At 39.5% G+C, this 19,868-nt stretch overlaps 1 protein-coding gene across 1 annotated transcript in view; it reads right to left on the bottom strand.

Annotated features, from left to right (window-relative positions):
- The window catches only part of LOC110169444 (cGMP-inhibited 3',5'-cyclic phosphodiesterase 3A-like), a 104,092-nt gene extending 86,469 nt beyond the window's left edge, over positions 1-17,623 (bottom strand). Inside the window, exons 1-3 of the mRNA XM_055155874.1 lie at positions 17,497-17,623; positions 15,035-15,085; positions 14,069-14,928 (exon numbers count right to left, since the gene is read on the bottom strand). Coding sequence (XP_055011849.1) covers positions 14,069-14,928; positions 15,035-15,085; positions 17,497-17,623 — 1,038 coding nt within the window. The remainder of the gene's footprint in view (positions 1-14,068; positions 14,929-15,034; positions 15,086-17,496) is intronic.
- Positions 17,624-19,868: the final 2,245 nt, after the last annotated feature.

Below are 19,868 nucleotides of genomic sequence, written 5' to 3'. Positions count from 1 at the left end.
ATGTTAGATCCATTAGAGCCATGTGGTTACCTCTTCAAAAATATATCTGAAAGGTTGTATGGAGGATTTTGTTTTATTTTCAAGTTGTCAATGAAAGTTTAAAATACCATTACAGAGATGCAGCAGCCTTGTAATTATGATGACCAAAAAAAAAGAATGAAAATCTATCAACTGTGAACGTAGTGAGGCCAGATAAACATCAGCCAATAGAAAACAAGGCTACCTCATTTTCTATTGGCTGTTAGGTTGACAAGCAAACTCCCTAGTGTAACTGACTCGCAGGCGTGCGGGGATTACGTGGTTTATGCAGCGGTTCTTAGAGGCTTTTTCAAACTGTAGCTTCATCACATTTCACACAAAGTTTGCTGCGATGGAGGACGAGAAGCCACGACCAGTTCCCCCGCCAAAGAAAGTCTGTTTTTGAGGTCGCTGAAAGAAGAAGAGAAGGGGAAATAGAGCAAAGCTAAACTGAGGTGATTCTTGGAGATTCCTTCCAGCGATGATGCACCTGAAGCAGACAAAGGGTCTAAAAACTGATGCATCGGCCACTAAATTATTTCTAGACAGGTCACTTCAGCAGTAATTCTGAACGCGCACTGGCTGTAAGCATGCATGATTTCTAGAGTAAGGAGGCGGGAGGAGATGTTTCTACTGAGGGAGCTGTGGAGGAGGAAGGTGGTGTCATGCATGCACAAGGATGGTCGCTGTATTTCTCTTCCCTTAAAAAATCCTCTATACAACCTTGAAGCTCTGTTTTGTTTTGTTTCATTCACATATGTTTGAGTAATCCTGAGCTACCGGTCTCCATACAGCTCTTTTATTACGCTGTGTTCCACCTTGTGATGTCATGCAGTGGTACTTTTCAAGTTAACAGCTCTTTTACCTTTCTATCAGTAGAGTTTGGTGATTCTGAGTCTGAAATCCTCTGAAATGATTCTAGTGAAAGTGTACGGAGTTTAAAAACACAGTGGAAAACTTCAAGTATTACCACATGACATCACAAGGTGGAACAGAAAATGAACTAAACATGGACTAAACCAGAACTACAACATTACAGAAAGTGGTCTCCCCCATATCTGAGCTTGCCATTACATCAGGACTGAACATAGCTCTAAGGCAGGATTTGTGCTGAACTAAAATAACTCTACTGTTCTGGATCAGGAGAGTTAGAGAAGCACTAACAGATATTTGAAGACGCAGCTCCTTTTAACCAAAATAACTCATGAATAAAAATCTGACCATACATGGATCGATTGGACATGCTCTTTTGTGGAAGTTCCAAATGTTCCTGAATGTTAAATGATTCAGAACCAAGGCCTGCACTGCCTCTAATTGAGCTCAGGAATCACAATCAAAACTCTGGTAATGGGAATCATATCTAATACCAACAGCTTCAATATGTGTGAAACCAGAGAGTACATAGAGAAAACAATACAGTCGTCCACTAAGGCACTAGCCATATCTCCTGACTGCGCCTGGACATGAGCTGCTTGATAACTAGAAAAAAAAAAAAAAAGAACAAGTAACTTTAAGAACGCACTATGCAATTTTTCAAGTGAAGGGTCCGCCACCTGTTTGTCTCAATGGAGTCCTAGAATGTTCCACAGTATGGTATTAAAAAGACTATATTATGCTGTTTTCTGATCTATGTTATTTTTTTTTTTCTTAATTAAAAGCATACCTAGAGTTGTGTTTTGTTTCATTCACACACAAGCCCTACATATTTAGGCTGAGTTCTTCTCTCACATACAGGAAGTGCTCCACTATGTTTTTAAACTCCATACATCTTCAATAGAATAAGTTGGATAATTTCAAGCCTGGAATTGCAAATCTCTGCTGAACAAAAGGTAAAAGGTAGCTGTTAACTTGAAAAATACAGTTACATGACATCACAAGGAGCATTTTGAGCTTTAGAGATATAGACAAACTAATAATAAAGGGTTACAGCATTATAGCGAACAGCATTATAATATGACTTAAAACTCACAAGAGTCAATTTTGCATAATACAAGGCCTTTAAACATATCTATCCACAGAGACAAGAAAGTGGCAGCACCAGGCCGAGTTAAGTCAGATCTGTGGAGAAGAATTCATGCTCACAGTAACAATGCATGCTTTTCAAGGTGTTTCTTTTAGCAATAAAAACACCTGTAAATGAATAAATGTGTGACAGATTATGCCCATAGACTGTATATACAAGTGACCATGGGTACTCTCCGGCTCCATTGACTCTGACTCCAGTTCACTTTGTATTAAAAAAGTCGACCCTCACTCCATTAGTGTTGTTGTCTGGCTCATCATTTTGATTTTAAAATGTTCATATTAACCTGTTCTACTTGATCCTGGTGTTTTTATTTCGCTATTTTGCCTGTAAATCAATTCCTGTTTCTAATATGGAACTCGGCTCCCAATTCACCCTATAACTGCTGGCCTTGTGAGCTTCATTTGACTGGAGCTGAACACTATGGGTGATGTCACACACCCTTGTTTATACAGTCTAAAATTGTGCCCTAGCTTTAATGTCCTACTGTGGAACATATCAAAAAGTAAAAAGCAATAACAAGCAGTTGAACAGATCCTCCACCACAAAAATTACACCATCGTTTAAATAGTAAAATAAAAAATATGAACACACAACTTTTTTGGATCTATGACACATAGTTTGTTTTTATAATACCTCGAATGTTCAAAATTAGAGTAAAAGAGACAACAATTTGGGCAACAATTCTCATTCTCCACTCAAGACTGTCATTAAAGTTACTACGCCAATTAACCCAGGTCACTTAGTTGTTTGTCTCAATAACTTTCACACATTCTCCTGTCCTGACTGCAGACATTTACAGCCTGGAGGACCTCTCTCTCCCCCCTCCTGTGCACTTTTAGCTCACCCTCTCAAACATGCACAAATACACATGTCCCGGAGGCCAGTCAGAGTGCCCATTCATGACCTGCACACCTGGTGACAGCCTGGGACCACGCTGCGGGCTGGGGGCTGCCTTTGGAGGGGGTTGGGGGGGATGAGGGAGGGAGAGAGGAGCCATGGCTTTACCTGTAGCTGCATTCCTGTTCATTTAGCAGCATGGCCGACGCAGGAATGTGCCGTCATGTAAGGGAAGTCTGTGTGGAGGCGTGCTCCCGGTGTGATTGAAAAGCCCCTTGAGCAGGATAAATAAAGATGAAAGGCCGACTTGTTGCGTTCGGTTCCTCAAAGTGATGTGCTGCCATTCCACAGAACATGCTTGGGACTATTAAGCTGCCTGTCTGATCAAAAAGTTCATGGTAAAATTTGAGACATTGGGAATTGAAAATTACATTATTTTGGTAGCCAGTTTGGTCATCAAAATCAGATACTAATCAGTAGACACTGAGAAGTACACACTGAGATACTTGAGAATGCTTCAATACTGAAAAAAATCCTTGACTGGGATCTAGAATACACACTTCTTCAATACTTTACGAAAATATGAGTCTAGGCACCGGAGAACCGGCCCTTTTTAAATGGCCATGATTGACAGATGGATTAGCCAATCAGGGACATGTACTGGCTGTTGTATTAGAAAAATAAAGCAAAGAAATACCACAGGGAATTAATCGCCGATTACTGCAGAATTAATGAGCAACGCACAAAACTCTGTTAATCTGAGGAGAAAGAAATTAGATGAGCTCCTTTGTTTCATATGAGTCACTGAAAAAAGACACATCTGATTGTACAATCACATTTGACCAGGCTTGAGACATGACGGAGGGCATGGGGACCAGACTGATCTCAATCTGTATGAAAAATACACAAAGATGTAATTCTGGATTTTCCAGGAAAAAAAAATCTCATAAATAGGGCAAGATATGACTTTTCCTGTAAGACTTTAGAATGGTCTTGAGCTCTGTGAAAACTAGTGAAAGACCACATGGTAATGTTTAAAAATATATATTATTTTGTGTTGAAAATTATATCTATTGCCTAAAATAGGTGTGTTTTAAAAAACTGAGTATCAGGCATCTTCCTTAGTATTGAAAATAAGTTTAAAATTTTAGTATGATAACACTACCACTGACAGCTACTTCAAAAAATTGATAATTTTGAATTTGCTGTTTTGGAAAAATGCAGTGTAATCTCCAGGCAAGGATAACCCCTGAACCCCAACAAAATCATTTGCAGGTCCTTTTTAGTATATTTCCAATGAATCTCTAAAATATATTGTTCTCAGTATTGAGTTAATAAAAATGACATTAAAAAAAAAAAAAAAAAAGTTAAACTGATGCTTTCACAGCTAGTTTCAAAATCTCTCAAAATGTAGTGACGCAATGCCAATTAACCAAAAACAAGAGTCTCTTAAAAATATTTGATTTTGTTGTAAGGGTAAAACTATTTCTGAAACACAGAAAAGCCCTACTGTAGCTCAGATCTACAGTAACGTCATTCACTTGCTCAACAGACAAAAACTGCACAATCAACTTATGTGAAGCCAAGAACATTCTGTCCACCTCCATCACTCAACACCTCTTAACACCCAAATCTGAGACACACCATTTTTCACTTTTCATCATGAGAACATCCCTCCAGTAGAACAGCATGTCTGGAGCGGATGTTAAGGTGTTACTAATTCTTTGTATGTGGGGCCCGGGCAGAGGTTCCAGCTGTGTTCTGTGTGTAACTGCTTTAGAGGCCCCTGGGTTCCACTCTCCTGGTGCAGCTGGCAGTCATCACAGTCCTGACTCAATCACTTACAATCGTCTGTCCATAATTTCCATGGTAATAGTGAAAGGAGCCAGGGAGAAAGTCATTATGCTGGGTTTGGGGAAAAGAGAAAAGAGACGTTACAGTTTTAACTTTACAGGGCCCATATTACACAATATTTTCTGATTTATAATATTGTTCCCTCCTCACAAGCATACCTAGAGTTGTGCTTTGTTTCATTCACACACAAACCCTGCATATTTAGGCTGAGTTCTTCTCTCAAATAGAAAACACTGTTCCACTTTGTGATGTCATGAGATAGTACAGGTAGTGGTATACTGTGTTTCACTAGAATCATTTGGATCATTTCACATCTGTAATTGTTCATCTTTATTGAACTAATGATAAAATGGAGCTGTTCACGTGAAAACCACTGCTTCATAACATCACAAGGTGGAAAAGAGCATTTTGAACAACTCCAGGTGTCTTTGAGGATTTAACAGCATTATAGCAGGGCTAAAAACTAACAATTCTGCATGATATAGGGCCTTTAAACATGGATGCATGGATATTTCTTTTCAAAATACAGTGCTGGTACCTCTGACATAAGACCTGGTTTATCCCAAAAATATGTGGAGTTGGTTGTATATTCTTTCACAGTCTTTTTTTGAGTTTTTTATAACACTGTTTACACTTTAATCCTGTTTACTAGGTCATCTTGCTCTGAGCCTCAGAAATCACTCAGTTTTAATTTTCCCCAAACTGTTACGTCACAGGTAGAAAACTCATCCATAAATCAGCCTCTGCTTGCACAACAGAGCAGCAGACACCTGAGCACTTTAAGGCCCTACTAAAAACTCACTTTTATACTGTGGCGTTTGTCATAAATTAAGTAAGCACCTTTCTTAGTAATACTGACTGTTTCTATTGATTGATGTTGTTTTAACTTTTCATATTTTTACTGAAATGTTTTCATTTATGGTTGTTTTTAAATATGTTCTTGAAATAAAGTCTGACTTGACTTGACTTTATAAATAATAAGTGCTGTCCAATTGTGTCTGTTGCAATATGTGCTTATATTAGTCTAAGCAAAGGAGAGCAGCTGATGCTAAATTAATGCAATGCAATTTAATTATAGGGATGATTTTAAATTCTAAAATGAAATGTCACAGCAAAGATACTCAAGGTCATGTTAAAAGGCCAATAATACAAATAGTGCTTACAACAGATGAGATGATTTATGCTATTAAACAAGTCTCTCAAATAGAGATGTAACAATAACCGAAATATCGTGATATCGTATCATCAAAGTTCTGACAATAATATAGTGGACCATCACAATATATAGAATTATAAGTGTCTTTGCTTAAATTAAGAGTTATGGTGCAGCAATAGCTAAAAAAAAAGACAGAGTGAACTACACAGACCATGATCCTTTGCTCCATTTCAGTGCAGACTACATGAAGAAATAGGCTTTTAAAGAGGAAAAAGTAGCATAATAACAGTTTTGTTTGCCTCCACAAAATATTCCAATAAATATACCATGAGATGTATATCGTGAAAATATCGTACCGAGAGATCTGGATATTGTTACATCCCCAATTGTGAGCCTCCCCACCATATTGTGAGCTTTCCCACGATTTTGCTATAAATATCGTACTGAGAGGTTCATACCATGACAATATCATATCGTGAGACATAAAACATAAACATAAAAATACAGTCACAAGCCAAGTAGTATTAGCCAACAGTTTTTTTTAGTCAGTCACTCTCATCTTTTTATCGAAAATTAAACACTTAAACAGGACCGATCAAATATCTAAACAGGACATTCACAACATATTGATCACAGGCTCCTGAAAATGTGTTTTATTTTTTACTGAGTTTTCAGACTTCTTCAAACTATTTTTGACAGTGTTTGCTAAGGTGTACATTGTGTGTACATGGTAACTACTGAACATCCCACCATAGAGATACAAGCAGAACTCCCCAGCGTGATGTGACCACAATGTATCAGTTAGGATTGTAACAGAAACCTTCTCATACTTCTATAACCTTGATACAACAGCTAATTCAAGTCTCCTTTGAGTGGCTTATAACAGACTGTATTTTGTCCCATAATAATTCTACACAATAGACTGTTTGATGATTTCCTCCTTCACATTACAAACACCACTCCGGTTTGACTTTGTTATGCGTTAGTAAGTGATAGCAGCCTCTAATCTTGACCATAATAGATGACCAGGCTGCACAGTGCATCCATCACGCGGCCAGTTGTGTTTTATCTCTGAAATGTAATTAGGTAATGTGGAAAGAGGCGCGCATGAGTGTCTGAGAGGTGTACTCCTGCCACTTTGTTTATTTTAACTACGTCACCATGTTTCCAGAAGTCTGCCATGGTTTTTCTGAGAAGCACCAAGCAGCACAGGACACAGGCTAGTGAGCTAGTGAGCGGGACTATTGGAGCCTGCTCAGACTATGTAACAGTTTGGGAATGATTGTGTTACTTTGTGAGGTAAAAGTCGTACTGTTAAGATTGAAAATATTAAAGTGTGATTCAAATAGCATAAACAGTAATGTCATCTTAAGTGTGCGCTCCTTTTGCTGTAATAAAGCACAATCTGTGTCTTAAATACATGCATATGCACATTCAAAGGTCTTCAGTCTTTCCAGTGAGTAAAACCTGTGTGTATCTTATAATTTACGGGGCCAGACAGAACCACACGCTTTGACAAAATTCACAAAGGCAAATGAATGTGGAGCCATATTATGTCTCCCCAATTTCAGAGGGCATGATTGACAGGTGGATTAACCAATCAGAGAGATGCACGCTCAGTTTGCATCAAAAACAAACATGCTGCTTAAAAAGGGGGAGAAAAAAACAACAACATAAGGACTGAGACTTTTCTCAAAATCAACAACTGAAGCACCAAACTTATCTCTATCTTTAACCTATCTTTAACTTCTATCTTATCTTTAAAAGTGCTATAAATGAGTGACTGTAGTTGGACTGTCACAAGTTTGGACCATGGTTTTTCACGCTCTATAGTCCGATTCCAGATTCCAATTTCCTTCTGGAAATATAGAAGGGACTGGCTGGAGAGGCAAAAGACAATAGTGTTAAATTTATAAAGCTTTTCTTCTTCTTCTTCTTCTTTTTTTTATTTAAATGTGCACTCAAAACTCTTTACATCAATAAACTACTATACCATTCATTAGATGCCAATGCTAAAGGCAAAGTGTGAGTGTCTTGCCTCAGTACACAACAACATTATGCACTGGTAGAAGCTGAGATTGAACTCAATGAGTCAGGACATCTCAAAAAATATTTTAAAAATGTATTTTGTTAATGAGTGAAATACATACTTCAAATTTATACAGATTTTTCCAAATTTCATAATGTATTTCAATCCAATCTTTGTTTAAATTCAGCCAAAAAGGAAAAAAACTAAATCCATTTATGGTATTCAGGAATTTTTCCCTTGACTACACAGCTTTGTACTCTGTTTATGATATGACAAATAAGCCGTATTTCGGAACATTAAGCTAACAGAGAATTACAAAATCTCCCACAATGCATCAGCCCAAACCACGGTGAGGTTGAAAAGGGGGTAAGAGCAGGCCTGCTGTTGTGCCTGGCTACCAAACAAAACCTCCAATGACCTACTTTCATCCCTACCCCAATTTATCCACACGCTGCACAGCTAACACAGAAACACAGGGGCTGAGCAGAGCATAACGCGGATCGGCCAATTAGATCGCAGCTTACATGTGCTGATATTATGAGGCCTTTCCTAGCGATAAGTGCTCTAACAGATCATATCCGGTGCGCTTGTGTGTTTACAATACAAACAAGGCGAAGAGGAGAGGAGCGTGTAGGTAAAACATTGTCCAAGAGACTGTCAACAGCCTCCCAGACCCAAACGCCTCAATTATAAACCATAGGGGGAAAAATAGAGGAGCAGGAAACAATTACAACAGTAAGTGTAATTGAGTTTAGATGACAGTCCACAGGAAGCCATTAGGATACAGTGAATATCTTTATCATCCACGTTAAGGAAGTGTTTAGGGCTGTACCTGGGCTGTTTGTGTTGAAGTTGTGGTAGAAGACAGAGGCGGGGGCACAGGACAAAATGGGAGGGGCTTTTGAATGAGAAAACTGCATGTCCTGGTTCAAGTGCAAAATCTGAGAAACTGTGTGACCTACTGCATGTGTAGAAGCAATTTAAGTCAGATGCACTTCCTGTAGCAACCTGAACACTATACTGCAGAAGGTAATATGGAGTAATGAAGTCAGTACGTGTGGATGGACTAGAACAGGCTACTCTCTGTTGGGGGGTAAACTTAACTCAGTGATACCTCAATGAAAAAGTATGCTAAAATGGTAAAAAAAAAAAAAAAAAAAAAAAAAACTATTGTGTTGTGATTTGTGATTTATCATTTCATTCAAGTAGCCTGATTCATCATCTCACTTCATGAAAACCACCTGACTGCATTAGGTTTCGTTCGCTCGACAGTAGGCGTGTACTTTTTTATTTAACCAGTCACTGCTATTTGGTCGTGACGTATATAATGCGCCAAATCCCATAGGAAGAAGGGCAATAACGTCTTTCCCTTTCATAAAATTCACCAAACATTCTCTTTGTTCTGGCTTTAAATCCTTGATCTCCGGAATCATTGCAAACACAGAATGTCTGTCTTCGTCTACATCCATCTCGACCGCTTTGTTTACTGTTGTGCTGTACCACAAAAGGGACCAGACAGGCGCTTGAGTCTGATGTTATGGCTTCACAGCTCTTCGCTGATTGGCCGTTGCGTGGTCTACTACTTCAAGAGTTCTTGCAAACAGTCTAGTGTATTCCGATTCCTGACCTAGTCGCTGGAGAGAAATGAAATAGAGTGGAGACACTAGGTTGCGCTAGCCTGGCTATCATTCAAGTACTGACATTTGGGAAAAAAAAGAATATAATATGAACAACTAAACTGATATAGGAATCATAAATACAGGACGTTACTGCTATACTGTAGATTATCCTAGGACACAGTATTGTATGTGTGGCTAAAATGATAAATGCTATTGTGCAGGCTTGTGGACACTCAAATCTCTTCAGACAGTAAAGTGTGAGGGTTAGGATGTCCTGAGACAGAGCAGCAAAACAGACTCACTCAAATTTCCACGCGCTGTGAAAAGTGATCTCTACACATCTTCCTCCTCTTCCTTTTCCTCAGTTAGTCTAACCCCAGTCTCAAAGGCATCTCTCTGAGCACCAAAGATCAGCTGATAATGACTTTCTTTATTGCACCCCGATGAGGCGGACATTGTCGCTAGGGGAGCCGATACACGCCGGCCAAACAATAAAAGGGATGACTGGGAGAATGTGTTGATTTAAAATGGGAACTTTGTCATGTTTTAATTGTATTATTTGAACATTTTAGGGTATCGCTCAGAAGACTAGCTCTCCTAATCTAGAGTCAAAGATTTTCCTCAGACTTTCAATTTTCCCTGACCAAACACTAATAAACAGAGCCTGGATCTGGAGTTTGATCCCACTGCTGCTAACATGTTACCCCAATTTGAAACATGGGGCAAATGCAGAGGACAAATTTACCTATGGGGGCAATAAAGTCCACCTTAAAGGGCCCATATTACATGATTATCTGTTACAATGTTGTTTCCTCATCATAAACATACATGGACTTGTGTTTTGTTTCATTCACACACACGTTTAACACACAAATCTACAACACAAATGTTCTTCCCTCAAATGGAAAAAAACTTTGCTCCACTGTATTTTTAAACTCTATAAACTGTCACTAGTATCATTTGGTTAATTGGTATATTTTTGATGAGGTAAAAACATTCTAACATAGTTCAATTTTGTGTATTATATGACCTTTAACCTCAAGTCCTATCTTATCTAAGAGAATGTAGATAGTATTGTATTATATCAAGTATTGTTGCATCGCTAAATAAATAAGTAGATACAGAGAGAGAGAGGGGGAAAGAGAGAGAGAGAGGAGATAGAGAAATTGTGAAAAGAAGAGGCAGATCTTAAAATAAAAACATCAACATGAAAAGACAAATGATATCTCTTTGCGTTATTTACTTTGTGAGTAAACAGAGTTAAAGTTGGAGGATTCGTGTGAAGAGCTCTTGAGGATGGAGAGAGATAAAGTGAAATGGTAAACCTGCACTACTCCTCTGACACTTGAGATCCGCCCTGACACAGACTGCACTAGGCCTTCAAACTTCACTATTACACATACACACTACCAGGCAAAAGTTTGGGCACACCTTCTCATTCAGAGTTTGTTCTCAGGGTCAAGAAATGCCAAAAGTGCAAAACCAGGGTTCTGTTTTGTTTTTTTGCATTTACTGTATCCTATGTGTCATAGCTTTGATGCCGTTAATGAGAATTTGCAATGCAAATAATGGAAATAAAGAAGAAAAATAACGTGTCCAAACTATTCAGTGGTAGAGTACACATTTCCTGTTTCAGTGTGCAGGGCAGGAGGATAGGTCAGAATTTCATGGTAATATTTGCCTTTTAACTGTCAGATTGCAGATTGTTTGACCTGCTTTGAGGTTAATATCTCTGTAATTGGCCTGTCCACATGAAACAAAAACTGACACGTCTTTCAATATCTTCTCGTCAGCACCATGGAAGTAAGATTACTTTTTTCACCTTTTTAAATGTATTTTATTTTTATTCATTCACAAAAAGAAAATTGTTATTTAAAAAACTTAAAGCCATATGTGGCAAGTTTAAAAAGAATCAACATTTGTGAATTTCCAGTTTGGGGATTTCCTTTAAAAATAGTAAATCGTATATGTAGATGTATATGCATATGCTCCATGATTTTAAAATAAAAACACAATAACACAAAATAACACAATGAAGTATTCAAATAAACAATATTCAACCAGATTTAAGACATTTCCCCACTTGAAATCATTACCTCCATTAACTTAATTTTCCAGTGACCGCTGACCTGGGATATTGTGCGTCACCCCCTGAGGGACATCGGCGCCCCCTGTGTATGAGGTGATGATTGCGTGTGTCACATTCAGCTTGTTTATATTTTACAGTCCACAGACTAGACACAAGACTCAGTTAAGATCAAACATATGTTCCCCATGTGTCTCTACCACAGCCCGCCGGTCAACTCTGCAACTGTGCCACTAAGGATGGGAAAATTTACTTCCTAACAAACACATTTACATGCCCAATTTTCTCCAAAAGCTACTAAATAAGTGGATTAAGGTTGTAATCGTGTCAATGGATTTGTGGTTTAAGTGTCATGGTTATAGCTGTCCTCCTGTGGGTTAGTCTACTTCAGCAACTGTGTAAGCTCAGACCTGGTTTAGTTCTAGTTTAGGCCTGTAATAGTCCTGTTATAGACTTGGTTGAGATTTGGTGGTACTCGGAAATCCATATATATTCTTAGCACGTAATCACATATAAACTGCAATTTGAGCTGGAGCACTATCAAATCTCAAAAGGCTAAAATTATTTATTTAGAAAGTCCTCTGAAAAGAACAAAATATCCTGTCTTTTTACCGATTTTTTTATAAACATGCAATGGAAGGCATAGTATTCTTGAATTAATTTATTATTATATTAGATTTCAGCCTTCTCTCAATTATTAATACGCCTGAAGTAGTTTATAATGTGCACTCTCAAGAGAATCCTACTTTTTAAAAAAATTATTGCAAATCTAATATCAATTGATTTTATTATTATTATTTTTTTTTTTTCAGAATCGTGCAGCCCTAATAAATGGTGGTGCATTTGAAAAACACTAGCTGTATCTCAACGGGATGCAACGCAAATGTTATGTAATTTGTTTTTGGAACAATCATATCATATTTTAGTCAGTGTGCCATTTTGTCTACTCTTTCAAATATGATCTACGAGCATGAGATCTACTTAAAGGTGCACTGCGTAACATTTGTATGGGAGCCACCTGCTTGTCTCCATGGAAATGTTATTGCTTTGTTTAGAATGTTCCACACTATAGATGAAACCTAAATCTAACACAAGGGAGACAAGCAGGTTACAGCACTACGCTACATTACAATTCAGATCTGTGGAGAGTCGTCACTATTCACAAGAGGAAATACTGTATTATTTTTGAGCATCTGGAGTGAATAAACATTAAATTGATATGTTTAATGTCATACCACGAAAGCAATGACAGGCAAAGCAATGACATCTCCATGGAGACACACAGGTAGTGGATGCTCCACCAGAAAACTTGCAGTGCCCCTTTAAGAAGACACAGCAAAACCATCTCAAAATCATGCATTAAGAAAGTATTGCAGCACCCAAAGCAACTGCTTATGTTGACTAAGAATACACACAGCTTAATCCTTAAACCACCTTATCTATACAAACATATTTATAATGAATGACCTATACGTCAACAACACATTTGCGAGGCACGACTGATAAATCTTTTACACCATTACCACTTCTGTGTGCGAGATGTCGTCAGCGCACTGTAAAAAACATGAATATTTAAAAGACCACATCCTATCCACTTCCAGGCTAAATCTAATCTGCAATAAGAATGTTTACATGTGACTTAAACTGAACCTAAATCTCAAATTTCCAGTTACCAAAGTCACAAATTAAATCAAACAATCTATTTTTTTTTTTTATCCATCATCCCTCTTACCATTCAAGTGGTTGGACTTACTCACTTAAAATGGTTCACAATAACTTGATTTGATTATTTTTAACCTGATGCCCATTCACACATTTAGCTCTACCATTGATCCACCAGTCCGTAATAGTTGTGAGATCATGGGGTCCTTTTTATAAGGGACACCCTATAAACCCTAAACACACATATTACGCACTGGTCCCATGCAGCCTTAAGAGAGTATTGGCAATATATGGCATAATCAACAGTGAAACTCAGGCCCTGTATGTGATAAGATAAGCAGAGATCATAAAGCATATTAGCGCACAGTGCATCAGAAAGAATCAAATAGTAATGAGCTGAATCACTCTGTCCCCAGCTTCCCCTTGCTCCGAACTGGACTGGAACAGAAATGTGTTTGAAATCATGTTTCTGTGCGTTCCAACAATTTGTGGTGTTAACTGATTTGTTTTTATTTACACGCATGTTTGTTTTGTTATAAAATGTATAAAGAGGATATATTTGATTTTCAGATTTTTCCTAAAAGGACTATTCATGCAATGTTTGTTTGTGACATGTGAAAAAGATCATAAAAAACACTTTCGAAATTCAATATTGACAGCAAGAACAAAATGTTAAAACCAAACCACCAGAATCCAGCCATAACAGCATCATCCCTGTCTGGGACACAAACTGTCCCGTGCTTTCCCTTCATAAACACAGAGGAGTGCGGGCTGGTCCTACCTGGTCCCGCTGGATGCAGGGCAGAGACGTCCTCCGGTGGGACTTGCTGTTGTTGTGACTGTGGGCCATGTCTGTGGAGATCACAGAGCTGGACCTTCTGCGCCTTTTAAACACAGGCACCTCTTGAGTGGCGCTCGCGGGGGTGCAGCCCTCCTCGTGCAGTGTCCCGGGCTGAGGCAGTAGCCTGTCAGCATACCTCGCGAGCAGGATGCCCAACACTCCCAGCAGGTACGCCACGTATGGTCTCCAAGCAGCGCGCACTTTGTGGAGCGAAAACACAGATAAAGTCCTGGCCACACTAAGGAACAAGATCACGGAAATGCGCTGGTTCAGACGCACTACCATCAGTGCGCCTGCGGCCACGCACGCGAGCACGACCACGGCCGTGCTGGGGACCGACAAAAGTGGTTCATGTGTCCCGTCCAGAAGAGAGCACGCCGCCCCTTCGGCCAGGTGCCACAGGGTGAGCAACGCGAGCGCAGTGTGGAGCAGGACCCCTCCACGGAACAGGAACACCCCCAGCCAAAAGAAGGCACATAGGAGGCTGAAGAGCGGCGAGAGCGCGCTCCAGCAAGTTTGGACCAGCTCCGCCACGCAGCTCCACACCAAGTGAAGGACAGAGTGAGAGCGCGTGCTGTGCTCAGCCCTCCACTCTGCACATCTGACCAGAAGCGCGAGGCACGCAGAGAGCGACCCAACGCACAGTGCCACTTTGTGGGAACTCCATATTCGGGACAATGGCAGCCTGAGCCAAGGCTCGTGTGGATCTGGGCTCAATGGGACAGCACGTGCTTTAACGTAACCGTTAAGGCTTTTGTCGTGAGCGTCCCTACAGTCACAGTCAGCGGGCATAGCCATCACTCATGACACAAAAGAACCAGAAGGAAGTATTTAATGTGGTCAAAGCAGGTTATAGACCGAAAAAACATGTTTGACTGGACTCTGAAAAGTCGCATCTCCGTTTACGCGCGGCCACGCGTCCCGTCACTGGGATTCTTTTGTTGTTCCAGGTGCAGCCTGTCGGAAATAACATGAAGGAAAGTCAGATGTTACAGATCTAGGACACCGATCCTTCGCACGCGCACACACACGCGCGCGTCCTCCTTTGCCCCTCTTTATTGCGCGTCTCTTTGATTCCTGTCATGTTCTTTTCTTGCGGCAGCGGTAGCTGTAAAGGCTGGAGTCCCCGCAGGACGTCAGCGTGCTCCTAGTAAGGTCCTCCTGCTTCATGCGCCCATTGTTTCACTTCTCCTGTCCTCCTGCCGTTACTTTCCAGGATAACGATGCCAAACCAAGTGCGCGTGAGTGGCACTGGCGAGGTTTTCCTCTTGTTTGTTAAAAAGAGTAATCCCAAAGTGTCTGCCTCTCCACGCGCTCCAAATGTCCGCTGTCTCTGAGCTCATTCACACCCTGAGTCCCGAATCTAACACGGAGCACAAATTGCAGCAGCTTCAGATGCCTGCTCTGCCAGCCCAGCAGGCGTTGTCCTCTCAAAATGAGACAGATTTGGATTGGTCCCGAAATTTTCCAAATACCTTAAATTTATTCATATGTCAAACCGAAACATTGTGCCTCTAGTCTCAGATACGTACGTGTAAACTCAGTGATATGCATGAATTTAAGCTATTCCCGTCTTTAATTTCAAACCTGATGGGGCCTTTGCCTTAAAGGGCCTATGTTAGACTATTTTCTAATCTTTGTTATTATGTCGTTTACTCATCATAAACATACGTGGAGTTCTGTTTTGTTTCATTCACACTTTTAATACGCAAATCTTGCATATTTTTAGGTTTTGTTCTTCTCTCAAACAAAAAATGTCTTGTAGTAATACAGGACGTTTTCCACTGTGTTTTTAAACTTCACACACCTTCACTAAAATCATTTGAATAATTTCCCTGGAATACCAATTGCGACTGAAAAAAAACCAAAAAACATTTTGAGCTTTGGAGATGTAGACAGACAAATAATAAAGGCTTACTCAAATGTGAATTAAACTGAAAGAAACACCTCTGGGTATATTTTTGAGGAAGTTACAGCATAATAACATGTCTTAAAGCTAATAAGAGTTCATTATACATAATATAGGACCTTTAAATGGAGGGAATCATATAGAAAACCTGAAAAAGATGGTATATTGATAGAAGGATGACATGCACCCACTTCTCATCACATTTGTTCACAGCTCATGTAACATCCCTGTCCTCTTCCTCTGGGACCACACATCTGACGCACAACTGTCTTCTGTCATGTTTACTGAAACACAAAGTCATTACAACACATACAACATCTGGTCCTTTCAGATAAATACATTTTTAATCTCACGCTTTCTTAAAAATACGAGACGACTGAAAATTGACTTAAAAGGTGCACTATGTGACTTTTTAGGTTGACAGTACACCACGTGGTGTGTTATTGATTTGTTTGAATGTTCCACAGTATGGCAAAAAACTTATAATAAGAAGTTGACCCCACCAGGCTGAGTTACAGGTCAGATCTGTAGAGAGGAGATCCATCTTAATAGAATGTGTGTTGTTTCCAGCCAGGTAATTTCAGACTTGTAACCTGAATAAATGCAAGATGGATAAGTTTAAAGATCTTTTTTTTCTTTTTTTTTTTTTTTTTTTTTTTAAGATTAAAGGTGCATTATGTCACTTTTCTGGTGGAGGGTCTGTCAAATGCTTTTCTCCATGGAGATGTTATCGCTTTGTCTGGAATGATTCACAGACCAGACAAACCAGACAAATTTGCAGGTCAGGTCTGTTGAGAGGCAACCCTGCTCACAGTCAGAATACCTGTTTTTATTTGATTTTATTTTGTTTGTTTGCTTGTTTTTAAAGATATTTTTGAGCTATAAAACCACCTGTAATTGAATAAATGTACATTTCAGGCAGTGCATATGATAAGACGGACTCTCAACCAAAAGTTACTTTAAACTGAGATACTTATTTTACATCGAAAACTGCAAAACTGCTTTATAAACGGCTTAATCATTTCCTGTTTCCTGAAGTGTAGAACTTAAAAGTGTAGCCTCTTCATAGTGATTTTAAATGTAGCAAGCAGCACATTTACAATTACATGTTTTTATCACTGGCTATGTGACATTTTTTGACCATGTTTGCCCCAGAATTAGATTTTGTTAGATAATCACAAGTTAGCACAGAGAAGTGGGTGGAGATAGGGGGTAGGTGAAAACAGACATTTTCAGGACAACAGAGGATTACTTAAACATACATCAAAATAAAACTGCAAGCTTATAATGACAGAACATTTTTATCACACATGTTTGCATTTCCCATTTCCTTTAACACCATACTGTGACACATACCAGGCACTGCTAGACATTTCCACAGAGACAAGAAAAGTGACATGACTCTCCTTTAAAGAGTGATGTTGTAATGTCTCCCCATTGTTTCGTGTTCACTTGTTACCCTGTGAGGGCATGTTGACAGGGCTCTTCCCATGTAGCGTGTGCTGTCTGCAGAGTTTAGCGGTGGCCTGAGGGAGTGGGGCTAACACACAGCGATAGGAGCAAGAGGAGGCCAGGCCAGTGTCCATCATAGCACACAGCTACACTCACATCTCATCACAGGGCACCAGACAGCTGTCTCCACTGTTTACAGCACAGGGTTTTACAGTTACACTAGAGCGGGTATTGTTTTACTGAGTACAACTTTGTCCAACAGTTTATTTGAATGCGATAGATACCGTCTTTTAAGTGAAGATAAAAGCAGAGGAACTAGTTGGGCCATAAAAGTGCATTATGCAACTTATTTGGTGAAGGGTCTCTGTGGAAATATTGCTTAATATCAGTGTTTCCCAAGCTTTTTTTCTGGGGACCCATATTTTTAAAAGTCACTAATCTTAGCGACTCAAGTCAATAGACAATAATTGTAAGTCACAAACTAAAGGTGGATTTGAAGATTATTGATTGATTGAGATTATTGAAAATTAATGAGGATATTTTTTAGTTGACAGAGTGATAGTGATTGTCTCTCTGGACAATTAGTTTTGCTCAAATATTAAACAATGAAAAACTGTAACCAGCAATAAAAGGATCCATAAGTCTCCTTTCAACATTCAATTGAACCAGAAATATTTGGACAAAATAGTCAATAAAATGATTACAAAAAGATTAGAAATTATACAAAACAAGTCTTAACATTTCAACTTTTCTAATGAGATAGGTGGACCCGTCTGTGTTTTTGTAGCGCGTTCCAGTCCAGGGTGCAGGAGGAGAGCGCAACAGGCAGATCAGGCGTAAAGGCAGAACTGTTTGCAGACCTACATGCAGATCATGACAAGGCAACCCCCAAAAAAATCTCTTGGACCCCCCTGAGGGTTGCAACTCAGTCTTTTGGAAAAAATGCTTTATATAGTAGTGCTCAGAGCATGCATTAACCACACATTTTGCACCTACATGTGTATAACTCATTTCAAATGGTACACTCTGGACAGTGGTCGATTCACTCTTTGCCACAACAGTATTGATCATGTACATTAAGTGGCCCATATTAAGCTGTTTTCTGATGCATGTTATAATGTTGTTTCCTCATCAACAACAAACCTGCAGACAAGCTGCAGTGATGGAAATGTGCTAGCAAATGAAGCTAACATCTGTGTACAAGAAGCAGTACTTTCCAGTTCAACTACAGTTCACAGCAGTTGGGCAGAGTCCGTGTAGCCTCTAGCCTGGGATACTCTCTGTGAAAAGTTCATCATCTCCCTATTCCCCAAACATCTCCAAATGCCATTGTGAAATAGCCTGTAAGAATTTTAACAACTGTGCACTGGTCACGTAACAGTCCGGCTCTATTTGGACACACGGCACGGTTCATTGTAAAACAGGAATCCTTATGAGGTGCAATCCATCAAGCATCTGGTTTGGATGAGGTGAGGGGTGGTGACCTCTGTGGCCTCCAGGGGTCAGAGCTGACACTTCTGATGCATACTCACTCCCAATGAATGTCCCTGGGCTGCTTCCTGTGGAAATAAAGACAACTCAACTCTGCAGTGTCACCTATGTCTAACAATCATATATGAATAATACAAATCTGCAGAAGTTTTCTTAAAAGTGCACTGTATAACTTTTCTGGTGGAAGATCTGCCACCTGCTTGTGTCCATGAAGATGCTTTGTCTCGAATGTCCAGGTATGGCATTAAACATATCCCTCTTGCATTTACTCAATAATATGGTTCTAAACATGCATTCTTACTCTGGGTAGGCTCACCTCTCCACAGATCTAACTTGGTCCTGCGGTGTATCTCCATAGAGATAAATAAGCATGCCGTCATATTGTAGAGCTTTCCAGGAAATCTGCATGGACAGAAGCAGATGATGGATTCTCCACTGTGCACTTTTAAAATCCCACCATGTAACTTTTAGACCAAAAAAATTATTCCAGTAAAAGTAGGTGATTCTTTTTTTATTACAGTGAAAAATACTGAAAAAAAAAAAGGTTCCATGAGCAGGCTTGCCTCTCCACAAACTTGACTTACATGGCCTGGAAGAGGGCCTGCTTGTTTCCATGGAAATATTGTTCCTTTGGCTATGATATTCTACATCCTATAATCTAGTCTATATTATATGTGGCTAATTGGTATATTAAGCTTTTCACAAATCCCGTAGAAAGAAGGGCGATAACGTCTTCCCCCTTCAAAAAATTCACCAAACATTCTCTTTGTTCCGGCTTTAAATCCTCAATCTCTGGAATCGTTGCCAACACAGAATGTATGGCTCTTCGCTGATTGGCCGGTGTCTGGACTTGCACTTCCACGGTTCATGCAAATCGTCTAGTGTATT

Source organism: Boleophthalmus pectinirostris, unplaced genomic scaffold (genome assembly GCF_026225935.1).
Source record: "Boleophthalmus pectinirostris isolate CB_2022bp ecotype Guang Dong unplaced genomic scaffold, ASM2622593v1 HiC_scaffold_2, whole genome shotgun sequence".
Classification (NCBI taxonomy): Eukaryota; Metazoa; Chordata; class Actinopteri; order Gobiiformes; family Gobiidae; genus Boleophthalmus; species Boleophthalmus pectinirostris.
Note: the sequence above shows the minus strand (reverse complement) of the source record. Positions and strands in the feature narration are given on the sequence as shown.